This window comes from Poeciliopsis prolifica, unplaced genomic scaffold, assembly GCF_027474105.1.
Source record: "Poeciliopsis prolifica strain line A6 unplaced genomic scaffold, Auburn_PproV2 SCAFFOLD218, whole genome shotgun sequence".
NCBI classification, from domain to species: Eukaryota; Metazoa; Chordata; class Actinopteri; order Cyprinodontiformes; family Poeciliidae; genus Poeciliopsis; species Poeciliopsis prolifica.
The window spans coordinates 76,976-92,926 of record NW_026562593.1 but is presented as its reverse complement, the minus strand read 5'-3'; the positions used below and the strand labels follow the sequence as shown (position 1 = coordinate 92,926).

General features: G+C 37.7%; 1 protein-coding gene across 1 annotated transcript in view; it reads right to left on the bottom strand.

Annotated features, from left to right (window-relative positions):
* LOC129357018 (basal cell adhesion molecule-like) overlaps nucleotides 1-15,951 on the bottom strand; it is a 56,134-nt gene that overhangs the window by 13,479 nt on the left and 26,704 nt on the right. Inside the window, exons 2-3 of the mRNA XM_055026542.1 lie at nucleotides 797-921; nucleotides 446-662 (exon numbers count right to left, since the gene is read on the bottom strand). Of these exons, the coding sequence (XP_054882517.1) occupies nucleotides 446-662; nucleotides 797-921 (342 nt within the window). The remainder of the gene's footprint in view (nucleotides 1-445; nucleotides 663-796; nucleotides 922-15,951) is intronic.

Sequence of the window (15,951 nt, the reverse complement as noted above, 5' to 3'; positions counted from 1 at the left end):
CACCAGGGTCAGGCCTTTGCATGACGGTGATAAATCTTGACTCTTATTAGGAAGAGATATATGAGACGTGACAAATATGATTGAACTATTCATAAATTATGCCTAGTGCCATTAAATTGTGGTTAATTGACCTCTGGGGAACTTGTCAAAGGAATTTGGGATCAGAGAAAGCCTAAAATTATAACACAAACAAAATGTTTTGGTACTTGAAAGGCCTGGACTATTGCAACAAATCTCACTACATCTTATTTCAGAGACTTAAGTGTAAATGTATCTATGTCTCAAATCAATTCAATATGCATTAGGTGTGGCAAGCACAAATGGACACTCACATGAATCTCACAATTTTGAAACCTTTTTGAAGGTGACACAAAAAACTCATCATTAATTACTTTTGAAGTTCAGTAGGAAAGTTTGATGTGTTAAAGAGAACTAGTCTACGTACCAAACACTTCAAGAATAGTTTCGCCTTCTCCAGACCCGTCCTTTCCAGCAGTGACCTGGCAGTAGTATTTGTTTGGATCAGAGGGTTTCACAGACTTGATGGTCAAGGTGAGATCTTCTTCGAGAGTGGCTCGACCGTCCAGAGGAGTACCGGTGTCGCTCAGTCGCTCGCCAGAATTTTTACGATAGGCCACTCTTACTCTTTGATTATCAGACTCCTAAAAAAAGATTTAAAGAAAACAAAACAAAAAAAATTGCAGAATCTCTGACAGTGCACTTTGTACTTTAAGAGCTTCAATGTAAAAATGCTTCTTGTGTGTAAATATTTTGACACGGTATATAATATACTTACAAAGTGCCAACCAACAACAACATCTGGCAAGGTCGTGCCAGAATATGCACAGGGCAGTTTGGCTGTTGTTCCGCCGTCCACCTCCACCTTCGGAGTCACCTTCACAGTTATAGTGCCAGAGCAAACTGGAAAACAACAAGCAAAAGCAAAAACGGTCATTATACGTGTCATCTTGTTTATACAGACCTATTTAATACATCGGAATATTATTGAAATTATTTTATTTCTGTAACTCAATTCACTAAGAAAGAAACAGTATGTGAATTAATTACACACAGAATACAGTTTTCTTGCATTTATTTTGCTACTATGATGATCTCTGATTACAGCTAATAAAGACATGATATTTAAGATTTAGAAAAAAAAAAACATGGTGAGAACGTTGTGGTGTTTGGAGCTGCTTTGTGACTTGCTGCAATTGATTGAACCAGGCATTCTGCTGTCTACATGCAAATCCTAAAGGGGAATATCAAAAACTGGCTTTCAGCTTAAGTACCTAGGTAAGTAGCAGAAAAATGTTCCAAAACCCACCATTAACTCCAAAGTCTCCCAAACCTTAATTTGGAGATAATTCAGGTTTTTAGGGGGCATAAAATGTATATTTTTAAAGAGTGCAGTGTCTCACTCAATTCACTTTGTTAAGATGTAGCCGAATGGTTTAGTAAAAATAGGGAATGGTATTGCCTTGTTTTTAAAAAATGAATTTCATTTCAGTCTCCATAAAAATATTCTTTCAACACATCTGGAATCCTAAGCACAGCAAGAATCCTAAGCAAGAATGTAAGAGACAAAGAAAGAAATATAGGTAAATCTTTCTGGTGGAAAGATAATGTCAGGAGGTCCAAAATCTTTGAAATATGTAATCATTCTTGAATTGGTTCTGGAAACTGACTATTAGGACCACAGCTGTTCTTTAATGCAGGAGCAGCACATCCGCATTGTTAAGGTACCACAGGAGAAGCAGTGCAGCCCTTGGGACTGGTGTGCTCCCATTTCAACAGACATTAGGATGCACCCAGTGTCCCAGATTCCCATGCAAGACTATGCAGCTGAGGAACAAAATGGGCCTGGGCTACTTTCTCCAGGGACAGACAACTTATTCCCCAAGACTGAATTACAATATGAGCTGCTGAGAAACAGGATCGAGAGCTGGGGGAAGCAAAGGAGCTCAATTTCTGCAAATACAATCTCTAATTTCCAAATGCTTTCAATCAAAATGACAAAAAGTTGTAGAAAAAAAGACAGTACTATAAAAGGTTAATATAGTTATCATGCTATATTGAGTTAGAAATCCGTTGATAAACATGACCAGTCTTTGTCATTCCCAATTTAGGCATGCACTTTCCGGGCCTGTCAGTATAACTTATGCCAGATTTATTCAACATGTCGGTAAATAGACTAAAGTTTTTTTTAACAACTGAGCCATGCTTGTGCTAAAACAAAGCATTGAACCAAAGAAGATAATTAGAAATGCTTCAAAAACACCCTTATATATAAACTGAAGTTAATATTTAAACTGCAGGCATGCATATGGCTAATGAAATACACAGACCCAATATTCTGTATGATCACATAAATTAATCATACCATCAATTTCTAGACTACAAAATCCATGACTGAATAATTTATTTGTTGTGAAAATCTGCCAAGAGTGGAGAGAATATAGACTTCTGGGAACCGTAGCGGTTTGACAGGCTAGTTTTATTAAGGAGGCAGAGAGAAGGAGAAGGAGAGGATGAAAGAGTTTTTATAAAATGTCTGCAGAGAGATGAGAGGAGCTAAGTGATGGATGTCTTGTTATCAGTCTTAAAAAAGAAGGTAAGACACGGCGCATTAAAAAATTTTGGAGGTTGGCGTGCTGTGGTGGCATAGGAGGTAACGTGACCCACGTTTGGAGGCCTTGAGTCTCCAAACGTTCGATTCCCGGACCCGACGATATTTGCCGCATGTCTTCCCCGCTCTCCTTACCCCTTTCCTGTCAGCCTACTTTCATATAAGGGACACTAGAGTCCACAAAACCCCCTGGAGTAAAAAAAACAAAAACAAAAAATTGGAAGACGACAATAGGGTGTGCTGTCAAAATTAAGCACTATTTTAGCTTTGCGTCGTTCCACTGTGGTCAGATACTGCGATTCACCACAACCCCACAAACCACTAAGAGGTCAAAGATCAGTGAAGTGCTGACATTTGATAAAAAGATCTCACGTCTCTGTCCAACATTTTACCCTCTCACTTACTTTGCTCGGTTACTTTTTCACTTCCCTTGTCTCTATTTTAATCCTGCTTCTCTTCTTTTTCCACTCCTCCTCATAAAATTATTCAATCTCAAGATGACTGGTTTTGCAAACTGACACTCATGGCCTATGTTTGTAAAGGGGGGGAAAGCCATAAAAGGAATTCTCTATTTTTACGCCAAAACAAACAACAAAGGAGCCAAGCAAATGTATGAATGTTTGAGTAAATGAAGCACAGAGCTTTTCAACAGCACTTAAGGTTTAAGCGTCCCGTTGACTGCTACATGGGAAAAATACACATTGTCGCACACAAAACATTAAAGTCCTTCTGGGACATGTGTCGGAGGTTTTTCCCTTTACAAGGTGAGATACAGTAATTGGAATTCTTTTAGGTTTATAGTAATTATGGCACTAATAACTGCAACTTTTGCTAAAACTTTTTTAAGCTAGCCCCATGCTACAACAAACTATGCCTGGGGGTGGTAGCGTGGTAATCAGACCACCCAGAAAACTAAAAACAACATTACTTTGTTTTGATTGCTGTTTTCAAACTCTGTTTTAGCATCACACTTTTCTGATTAAGTTAAAACTGTACAATTGGGTTTGTGTTCATGTTCTGTATGAGTGCAGAATTATTTTTCTCTTCAGTGTCACCAAGGGGTAAAAAGAAATCAGACAAAAACAGGAAGACGCACAAGGTAAAAGGGCAGTGAGTTTATATTAGAACGTGTATTTTCATTTTAAAATGTTTTTGCCAGATGTAATGGGACATACTGTCCTAGAATAAGAAGTGGAAGAGTCGCCTGTGGAAGCACAACATCTGATACTTTACATGTTCTCTGCAAGCAAACCTTCCAGTTGGGTCTTCAGAGGCTAAAACTTTGCCGCATTCCCACTTTAAACATATTTAAGCACATTCAGAGAACAAAAATATTCTTTTGAGGGGATGAATTAACATTTCCAATTTTAAAATTAGAGATCTACCAAATTCACTGGAATTAGCTGATTATTTTTTAAATTGATTAAACCTGTTTGGTGTTCAGTCTGCAGAAGCTACAAAAAATGAACTTTTCTGGTCAGCAACCATACCAGTTGCTACCAGGTTGTGCAAACAATAAGAAGGTGTTATTGAAAAAGAAGACATACAATTAGCTACTTAAAAAACAATAGGAAAGTATGAAGAAGTGATATAAAAAGAAACAGCATTTTCTACATTTCAAGATTATAGAGAGAAGAAAACTTTCAGCTGTCAGCACAAAGGCAGTAGTAAGTACTGCACAGGTGCACTATTTTATTCTTTTAAATGTTAATGAGATTTGGGACATCTCAAACTTTATTAGAAATCTCAAAGTTAGGGTAAGCTTTCTCTTTTCTAGCTGTGCAGACTGAAATTTCAAATGGAAAATGCTAATTCCTGGGCAAATGTCAACCTTGAACCCCTTCGTTTTAAATCAGAAGTTAAACCCTGTTTTACACCACATTCTTGGTTTGTCAAAGCACAAAACCTAGAAAATGGTGTACTATTTTCCTATATCTACCTATATTACAGGTTTTGAAGAGACGTTTTCCTCTGTAAGGAAAAGTCCAAGACTGTTCGACCTCAAGCATCTAAGATCCAAAGTTGCAGATCAGAAATCGGACAAAACTCTGAATTAGAGCGCATTGTCTAATTATGACTGCATGTAGCAGTGAAAAAATTGTTTCAATTATAATCTTTAAAAAGTTTTGCAATTATACTACAAATAACTAAAATGGTTTAATTTAGAAGACGACACACAAGCTTTGACAATAAGTTGTAATACTTCATACTGCAGCTTTCTTTAGATGATTTAAAGAGTGGATTTCACCATTCCTGAAAGCAAAGAACATTTTCAGTTTCCTCACTAGTGTTTGAGCCATCTGTTAGAACTCAGATTGGACAACCTTGTCCTTACCTCTTAGTATTTCTGACTGCTACTGATGTCACATGAGCAGAATAAATTGAGAAAAATTTAAATAAATAACGGTTTGGCAGAAAACCTTGAGCATTGATGCAATAAGGGGAAAGAAGACTCTTTTTGTAACAATAACTCATGAGGGTAAAGGGGAGATATAGCCTTTTCCAGAGCAAATGTGAAGCCTCTTCACTGATTATTAAATCACATTGGCTAATAGTTTATTTTGAGCCATGCAAGTCACACTAAAACAATCCTATTCAACTCAGGAGGAAATATTGTAACATCTGTGTTTCATTCTTGCATCACACATTAAGAACATTTTTCAACCACTGGTGCAAATTTGCCAAACATAACGGGTTTACAACACCCCACTCTCACTTCCACAACTGTCAAAGCCCTCTTTTTATTTTACTGTATAATGATGTAGACCTGTTATGAGTTGAAGCATTTGGTGAAAGATTCTTGCCATAATTTACAAAACAAACAATCCACTGAGAACGATTAGGTGGTGCTGACGTCTGGTAGGACTCAATTATAAGGAATGAAAATCTAAATCAGCAGAGTCCATCTGCATCACATCCTGCTTCTTCTGCCAAATTGCTGCTCACTGATTTCTTTTCTGTCTCCCTCTCAGACGTATCTTTTGGTGCAATTCGCAACATGTTGAGTCCAGAATGATCAATCAGGCCGCCGCTCTGTGTTTTATACACATGGGGCAGCTGGACAGACAGAGACGGGCAATTAAAGAATAATTAGGGAGTCTTCCATCCAATCTGAGCCCGGAGTAGCATGTGGGTGTGTGCTGCAGTGATTGTGTATTTACAGAAACAGGCCGATGGCTATCATATTGTGTGAGAGTGAGAAAAAGAAACAAGGAAGACCATTGGGGGCTACTGGAGTGTACGGAGGGGTGGGGGTGAGTGGTGGCAGAGGGGCCTCGTTAGCTGATGCAGGCTAGATAATCGGATTTTGTTAAAGAGAGGGAAAGTGTGTGCGAGGTGTGTTTGAGGTGTGTTTGAGGTGTGTTTGAGCGGGTAGAAAAGCAGATGGGAACAATATGGTCAGACTGTGACCTGTACACACCCACATAAAACATAAACACACACACACCCTTACAGTACATCTATAATGCATGGGATATTTATGAGCATCCTAACTCCTTTAAAAAAGCTCTGGCTAAGTATGTTGTGTGAGGGAAAAGCATCCAAAGTCTGCAGCAGAAGCAGAGAGGAGACCAGAGGTTGTGTCAGTCCCACATCTACTGAAAAGTTAATGTGAAACGAACTTTAAAACCCTCCTGTCTGCCTCCTCTCTCTGCTGCATCTCTTTCTTTTTTCTCCTCTTTCTCTCACACACACACACACATGCACGCACGCACACACACAAAGAGAGAAAGAGGGAGCCTCTCATTATGAAAAGAGCCAGCTGGATCCTCTCGCTCTCTTGTCCTCTTTTTCTTCTCTTGTTTTTGTCTCACCTACTGTCATATTCTGGACATCATACCAGGAGCCTCTTTCTCTTTGGCATGCCTCCTTTTATCCCTAAATCTCAAAGAGCATCTTTTAATACCCAGTGCTCAAGTCTTTTATTTGCAACAGAAGCTAAGGATTTGCAAGTTGGCGATATAATAAGCCAAAGAAGAAAGGGGGATGGAGAGAGAAGAAAAGAAAAACACTGCGCTGTCTGTTGTACAGCACAGTGTTTTTTAAGTCACCATATACTCTTTTTTTTAGTTTTTATAGATATTACCTGCTTCTCTCTCTTGCTAATCCAAACACAACTCTTGTGAAAAGTGATAGATGATTGATGTAACTCAGAGAACTGTTTACCTCTGCATAATACAGCTAGGGGTCCAAGAGAGGTGACTTAGACTTCAGACTGCATATATTACAGTGATGGATCATAAAACCCCGCATCAACACTGCCACAGGAAGTGTACAGAAGATTACTCTGAACCAAACATAGGGAAGGGCAGCACACACAATGTGATGAACGATGAATGTCAGTGTGTGAGTGGGCGTGGGTGTGTGTGTGTGTGTGTGTGTGTGTGTGTGTGTGTGTGTGTGCGTGTGTGTGTGTGTGGGTGTGTGTGTGTGTGTGTGTGTGTGTGTGTGTGTGTGTGTGTGTGTGTGTGTGGGTGTGTGTGTGTGTGTGTGAGGTCCAAAACTCAGACAGGATTAGTGGCTTTGAAAGTTGGCAAAGCAAACAGTGCTGGGGACACAGCTTCAATGTCATGAAGGACTTAATCACCTACAGTAAGAGGTAATGAAGCTAACAGCAAAAGCACAAGCAACTTGTCAGATGCCAATCAGAAGCTTCAATGCATTTAATTGGGAAATTATGTGACAAATCAAAACAAATACTGTGAAGAATTAAAAAAATAAGACATGGTTTTCATATTCTTCTACTAATTAAACTGCTAAAAGCCGTGCTGTCCATATTTGGCAAATATGGACAGAACAAAATTTCAAGTCTTGCCACAAATTGTCGACTGTGGTCTGAATTTTGACTGGAGCGTTGCAACACTGGGTAATAATAGGTTAAGATTTTTGTTGCAACTTGACCAAGAAGCGGCTGCTTGAAAAATCTCTTTGGTTAAATAAATAAAAAGTCTAAGAGTGCGAGACTCTTTTGAGGTCTTTGCAATTGTTCATCAACTATTAATAGATGGAAAAATCCTTCTAAATATACTGAAAGAGCTGCTGATCAGTCGAAAGTGTTGAATACTGGAAGTTGCATCACACTTTTCTGATTACCACATGCTGAAATCCACTCAGCTCTCTATGACATTATTTCTTCCATATTTTACTCAGTTTATTGTGCTTTGAATTTTTTATCATGGTTTTTCCATGTTGTGACTTAGCAACTATTTTCTTTTTTGGTATGTATGTGCTGTATTTTTTACAGCTGTAAATAGCTGCCTTTTCTTTTCTATTTAAACAGATTTTCCCAGTTAAATTTATGCTAATGAAAACTCATATTCGGAGGTGCATTCAGTTGGAACTGAGACGAAACGCATTTCTCAAGCTTATCTTTAAGCAAGAAAGCCTAGAATATTTTCATTTGAAGCCATCAGGGGATGAAATTGATTGTAAGTCTATCTATTTACTCTTACAAAGAAAGTAGCAGAAGCACAATGCAGTTTCACTTCCACAAACAAAATGCTCGCATAGCCTGTGAGCAGAAATCTTTGTTGGTAAGAATCGAGTCATCTTCCCCTCATCCAGCTAGCACTGACAATTTCCTGTAAATATTAAGGACTGGAGCAGATTCAAATCTTGTTTTTATGGGCCTCTTTCACTAAGTGCACACATCAATCTGCTTGCCATGCCATATTGCAACAGTACAACAATACAGTTTGTTGTGGAGGTGGAGACGTAATGGAGTAAAACAAACAGGAAAGTGTCCCTGTGTGTATTCTCTAAGTAAGTGCTGTGATTTTTCTTTAAGTTGCAAAAACTCACTGCATCCCAAAGATGATTATTTACTGTATTTACAGGTAAGAAGGAATAAAATTGAAATGTTATTATATAATAATTAAGTATCCGGAAACAAATTCAAACTTCATTAGTGATTTCCTCTTGAACCTCCTAAAGTTTTAGTGGGTGACAATTTGAGACAGAAATAAGCATGGGTTTACACCGCATGTGTGCATGTGAGCTGGGTTTGTGTGTGTGGGTCAGAGCCTTTCTGGGGCAGACTCCCTCTGTCAGGGTGGGACCTTGTAAGGCAAGGACTCCATCAACGCCTGAGTGATGAGGCAGGAACAGGTGCAGCGCTGGGGAACAGCAGCTGCTGCGAGCTCCAGACTCAATCGGCAAACCAACAATGAGGGCCACATAGAGAGCAGCATGGGAGAGAGTGAGAAACCTCGAGTCACACAGATGATAGACAAGCAGCAAGACGGGAAGTAACATGGTTGGAAAAAAAAGTCATACCATTTGGAGAATAAGGCTTTAGTGACCAAGAGACAAAGATACAGCTAATGAGAACAAGCCAGATGTCTGTCCTCTTGGAAGGGTGTAAAGATAATTGCAGCCTGACATCATGCATGCAGATATGTCCACCGATGACGATATTGTTCTCTAAATGTTGACTTCTAAGATAAAATTACTTTATATAGAACTGAATAGATGTTCACCAAAGTCATATGCTGGAAGCAAAAAAGATATTGAGGAAGAAAGGAATGTAATTGAGGGTGGTCAGTTCAATTCATTAATAAAAACAAAATAATTAGATTTATTCTGATGCTAAATAATTTATTATTAATAGATGATATTTTCCTTGAACACAGAAAGTACTCCTGGTTGTGCATCTGAAAGGATAAAAGAAATGAAGGAACCAGGGATCAAAATATGCTATCACTCAAAGGGTAATTGATGGTAATCAGAGTACAATATGTATTAGCTAAACAAAGTATAGTCAGTAGTATATGGCAGGTTGAATATGTGACTATATCGCTTTTTTTAATTGGTTTGAACTGGGGTCATTTGAGCTGACTCTAACTATGACTTAATTTGATTCATATGAACTGAACTTATTTAAAATCAGTTGTAGCAAGCTTAGATACTGTATATCTCAACATGATCTGGATCTGCTTGTCGTAAAGAACACTGAGATTAAATTTGTTGACGTATAAATAAACTGATCTGACATGAACTTAATAGAGGAATATTAACGCTAAACCTTTCCAACTCATTTGCATTTATTGTGCCAATTCACCAAAAGCTTTAATAAGGAATATTAATGACTCAGTTTTAGCTTTCATGAGGACTAAAACAACAAATAAATAATTGTAAAAGCGTTAATGTGTAACTGATATTTCTTAAAATCATGGTTTTGCAAAGTGATTGTAAGGATAAATTACACTGAAAATTGTACCATAGACTGAAAAGAAAACAAGGAGAAAGAAAATGCAAAACTCAGGTCATCTTAAAATATTTATTGATAAAAGTAGTCATACATTTGTCAAAGACCATAAAAATGAAAATGTCAAGTCTGACCACTGATCTAATAAAATGTCCAATATCCTGAAGCACTTACAGCGTCATCCGGTTCTTTACGTAGATAAGATTCCACACACAATAAACAACATAAATTTATCTCTTTTGGCAGACAATTACAGTAACTATGGATGTAGTCTCAACTTGTTTTATACAGGAGCCCTTTGCAAACCTTCCCCATGACAGATTCATGCACAGTTGAGACCAAATTATGTCATAAAACCAGATACTTTATGACAGGGTACAACTGTGTTTTTTCACTTATTGACACTAAATCTGAGTTTATTCTCTTTTCCATCTAAATTAGAATGACTAAATTATTTCTGCTGGCTAAATGTCAAAAATATTTGAAGTTTGCACTGACATTACATTAAAGAACTTAACAAAGAAAAGATTATGAAGTCTTTGTAAGTTTCTGATAAGTTAATTGCCAACATTCATAATGTGACACAATATTGTAATTTGATTTGATCCAAATGAATTCATAAGGCATTTTTATCAAATGCTACAAAAATATATGTAAACTTCTACAGTTTAGAAAAGTAACAATGTTTATCTAAAAAAAATGATCTTGCTATTCTGAAATTTAGCAAATATAAATATTTGTGGGAGTCTTAACTGAACATAAAACTTTTATACTAATTTATGTCAAACAGCAAGAAAAATAAAAAAGGTAGGAATCTTGTTATAATGGTTGTAACTATCGTTTTAATTTGATGTTTTATGGTGAACTTAGGATGATGTATAAAAATTCATTGCTTCTTTTCCAAAAACAGAAACTTGATGTTCTGAATGCTAAGCCTCTGTGAACATGGAGTAAATCCTTATAAACTTGTTCACTCAAACACCCACGGATTAAGTAAAGTGATCATCAGAAGAGTCCTGGAGACGAAAACTTTTTTTTTTTTTGAAGATCTTGGCTAAGTAGAGCATTGACAGCAGTACTCTAAAGTCCCAATTACAGCAATCTGAAATTCAGCTTCAGATTTATGAATCTAATCTGATACTTCCAGGCCCTTTAAAAGCATCTCTTCCCATAACTTTGATTGGATGGAAGAGATTTAATGTCCGTCATAGACGATATCTAGGCCTTTAATTGGAGTCAAACAGGATTTAGTTCTCGCATGTTGCATAGAGGTACCCTCATTTTCAGTGGATTTCCTGTATTTTATGAAGGCAAAGTGTCATATCCGTGTGTCTTCGGAAGCAGGATTGTTGATTAAAGGTGAGATAAAAGGACACTGGCTATTACTCTGATGCCACCTGCTATCGCCCCCACAATTACAGGATAAATGATGGTCTGCTTGTCTTTGTCTCTGCTTGTACAGATGCTGCCTCAAGTAAAAATAAAATTTACACCTGGGACCCTGCAGTCACACACAAATTCACAGTTTTCACAGTTATACCTGAAGGCTATCAGACTTTTTATGCTGTTTTCTTTTAATATATTTATATTTGAAGAAGTTCCAATGACGTCTTCACAAACACAGAAGATAAAACCTGATATGCCTGAAAATACAATCCCATATAAGTTAAGGCTTCGGTATCCTTTTAATGTCAGGATTTAGTGTTAACTTAATTTGTCTTTTCTCTTAGGCTGCACTTTTATAGCTCTTAGATCAATCCCCTTGGTTAAAATCTGTTTCATCTTCTGTGTCTGAAGTGCAAAACACACTTTCAATGGCACCAATTTGATTAGCACTTAAAACACGTTTCACTTTATGTGGATTTAGAGGTCGAGCTTCCTTTTAAACAAGTGAAATGAGACGAAAGACGGGACAGAATGGATGGAGAGAACACAGAAATTAGTTTGGAAGGTCGGATCTTCTCTGGGTCGTGATGTTGACGTAATGCAGCTGAGTCAAACACAAGCCAATTTGCAATGGGCTGAGATTGCATCTGCAGTCTCCCCTTCCGCCATAAGGCTCCATGACTTTCACATCAGCATTAATGTTGTAAAGCAGGGCCAAAAGGGAATGAAGAGTTTAATGACTGCAAATGAGTGAACAGTAGCTCCCCCCATATGGTACCATAAGGCAAGAAGTTTTAAATATTCCCTGTAGCTCAGTAAATCTGATACAATTTCATATGTGCAATTTCCCACACGATCATCTTCTCCAGTCAAAATGAAATTTCTCCCAAATTTGGTTACTTCTCCTTGACAAATAGATGTACATAAACAATGACATGAGGCTACAGAAGTAGCAATGAAACTAAAAAAACAGCAAAAATGGCCATGTGCACTGATGACCTGGCTGTCTATTCATCATACCAAAGGTAGTTCAGTGATAAACTGGCCCCAATGAGGCTCAGTGGGGACAAGAGAAGCGAAGGCTGAGACATGGTCCGATCTAACAGACGAGCCAGTGTAGTTGAGGAAACTCATTGTCAGATTAAACAGTTCATAAGTCTATAAAATATGAGGCTACATAGCCACAGACTAATCAAGGTGCCCTTGACCCTTGTTCACTGCCAACATACCAACAAAAAGTATGAGCATAATAAATGGAGCATGAAGAAAGGAGGAAGGTGTTCTGGTCTGATGAATCATGTTTTCACTTCAAACAGGTTTCTGCCACCTGAGGCTCCAGAACTAAGAGGATTTTGACATTTTTTAACAATGTTATGGTAACAAAGATTGTCAGGTTTCAAGAAATTTTAATTCAATGGACATTTCCATTTGATTTCTGCAACAAAATGGCACTGACAAAGTAACATTAATATTTTTTAGATGTATTTTCTTATCAGGTTTGAAACAATTTTTTGTTGTCTTTTTTTACATACCACAGAAGAAATTTCATTTCCTCTCTTTTTGCTACATTTTTATAATGTGTTTTATTTAAAAATCTAAAAATGTATTTGAAAGATATCAAATTTGGTAGATCGGAAATATATATTTTTTACATTTTTAAGGGATTAACTTGGGCTCCAAATTTTCCAGATCTCAATCCAGTCATGCATTTGTGCAGGACATTAGGAAAATTTGGAATCTCCAAGCTTTCCACTACTCCCAAGTCGAAAATAAATATGGCTGCCAGTGGCAAATATAGTGGAGTTAGTTTTAGTCAAAACGTTGTGCTGTCGGTTTGAATTTTACTAACTTGGTAACACAATAATGTATGACCTCTATTAGTGAGAATGTTGTTGATATGTTGCAAGGTAAGACATACCATCACTCGACTGGTCATGCAAATAGTCCTTGTTTTCTAAATCAAACCTGAAATACTATGAAGCTCGGTAAAACGTCGTTCCCAGATCTCTGACTTCAATGACATAATTTAGGAGTGTGAGTTTTGTTTCCTGTAGGCATTAGGGATTGGCACTGGGTCTGCACTGCAGTAGAGGGCAAAGAGGTAAGATTACAGCGTGTGTCAATGTGACTGATAAATCACAGCTTTACGACTCGTGTTCTGTATCATCTCATGGTGGTTTAGGAACTCAACACAAACAGTGCGAAGTGGGCTACAAGGTCGGCCCGTCATGCACCCTTTTGTTCACTGAGAAATTCCCCCTCATCAGTCTTGCTGCCTCGGCAACGGGTGAGAAGTCAACTCCATTCAAACAGAAGAGTTTGGAGCCACGCAGTAAATAAGAGGATTTGTACGTGCATGGGAGAGGGAGTGTTTGCCCTCTTTGGACATAAGCGTGCAAGTGGGAAGATGAAAGTCTGGACAAGGAGAGATGGAAGACGGAGAGAAAGAGTCCACAAGACGAATATAAATGTCTGCTGACACTGCAGTCTACTGTCCTCCCTGGAGCAAGCAACAGTTGGAAAAATAAAAAAATAATACAAAAGAAATAGACTCAAGTAAGAGATTAAAAATAGACAGAAGAATGGATGAGTCTGGGGAATTTTAGTGCTGTGTAAGGATTCCTAGAAAGGCTGCTTTGATATATTGCCTTAGTGATAGAGCAAAGTGTCCATCATTTGAATTAGCCAAGTAAAACCCCACTCATCTCTCACTGAATTTCTGAGTCATTCAAAATGCTAATACATTTCAGTTGATGCAATCTGCACGCACTGACTGACTCCAAAGATTTCCCAAAAGGCAGAGGGAAAAAAGATACACTCACCAGTTACTTAGTTAGGTGCACTTATTCAATTGTTCATGGTCAAATAGTGAATCAGCCACTCATACATTCAGTAATTAAAGTCTAAAGAACATAGTAAACATAGTTATCTGAAGCTGGAACTGAGGATCAGAATGACGACCAACAGAGACTTAAGTGGCTTCAAATGCATCATGGCTGTTGGTGCAAAATAAGCTAATCTGATTTGCTGATCTCCTGGGTGTTTGTGCATCACCATCCATCAGGTTTACAAAGAATTGTCTGAAATGAGCAGCAGTTGTGTTTGATGAAAAAGTCTTCTTGATGTCAGAAGTCTGAGAAGACAGACTGTCTGAGTTAAAAGAAAATAAGTCAAATAATCACTTTTTGCAAGAAGATGCAAGATGCAAAATCTACGTATCTTGCAAATGATACATGGATTAATTTAAAACAAACCAGATGAACAACAGCAGCAGAAAACCACAATGTGTTACTTCTGTCAGCTAAAATAAATTGAAGCTCAAATGTGCATGTGGTCTCCAAAACTAGACAATGACAAAACGGAATAAAAGTTTCCTGGTTTGATGAGTATTGACTTGAGTCGTGACATTCAGCAAGAAAGCATAGATTCCTCTTAACCATGGTTTTCAGTACAGGAAGCAGTGCTATGATGTGGAGGTATTTTCATGAGACACTCCGGGCTGCATAGAACTGACAATCCATGCCTTTTTAACATGTGATGGAAAAGGAGATTAACATTTTTAATTTGCAGCCAAGCAATCTGATGAAATGAAGACAATATGAAGAGAAATAAAAACAAGGAATGATTCACATTGTGTTTTTATGCCTCTGCAAATTATGGCTAAGGGAGTGCAACCCAGTATGATGAAGGTGTACCTAAAAAAATGACTGGTGACTGCAGAAATGTGAATAATATGGAAAAATGGATTGAAATATAAACTAGAATTATAAGTCTGTAACTCAAAGTGAACCAAACATAAAGCATCTCCAATTACAGGAAACCATTTAGTCTTGGCTGGCTTTCATTTTCAGGGACAATTCAATTTGGAAAAGATTGAACAGGACGAAAAAGTGTGTCTGTGTGTGTGTGTCCTGACCGACCTAGAAAGAACCCAATCAGTGGATGTCACTAAAGGGACAGAGATGAGAAAATGTGTTAATATTTAATGTTTTGGGGGCCCCAGAATCAGGGCCTCCTCTCTCTTTGCCGCAGGCCCTCCAATTACCATATTCTGTCCTGTTCTACCCACACTATCTCTTTCTTGCTATTACTTTCCTTCCTTGAAATACATCTACAGGCAGAAAAGGATGAGAAAGGACCAGGGAATTGAGACGATGAAGAGAAAAAAAATGATAGGAATAATTTGTTGAACAAGGTTTTTTTTTAAGAGACCAAGTTAAGGTAGCCAAAAGGTTTCGCAAGACTGCAAACATATGCAGAAGAGAAATGAAAAAGCAAAACTGAAAAAAAAAAAAACAGTAAGGAAGATGAAGTGAGAGAAAAGAGAGTCCCGTGTGCATTTTCAATTCCACTCTGCCTCTACCCCATTTATCAAAGTAAATGACTTGCCTTAATGGGCCACAATAATATGCAGTGTTTGGCAGAGGTAATCTGCTTGCATATGTTGCCGCTAATCTTGCTGGTGCCTATAATGGGCTGTCCTAATGAGTTGCATTCAGTGATGGAAGTGGCGGAAAACACCATAAATTGCCCACAGGACCAAAACTAAACGGTAAGTCAGCAAAGGGAAGATGATAGAGGAAGAAATTGCAAATCAAAAATAGAAAACTGGTTTATTTATCTCCCTCAGTTTGAGAAAAATGTCAACAACCCTCCTGGTCATTAAATGTGTTATTCTTTCATTTAATAAGGTTAAAAACCTGCAGACGGGACACTAAACCCAATTTTT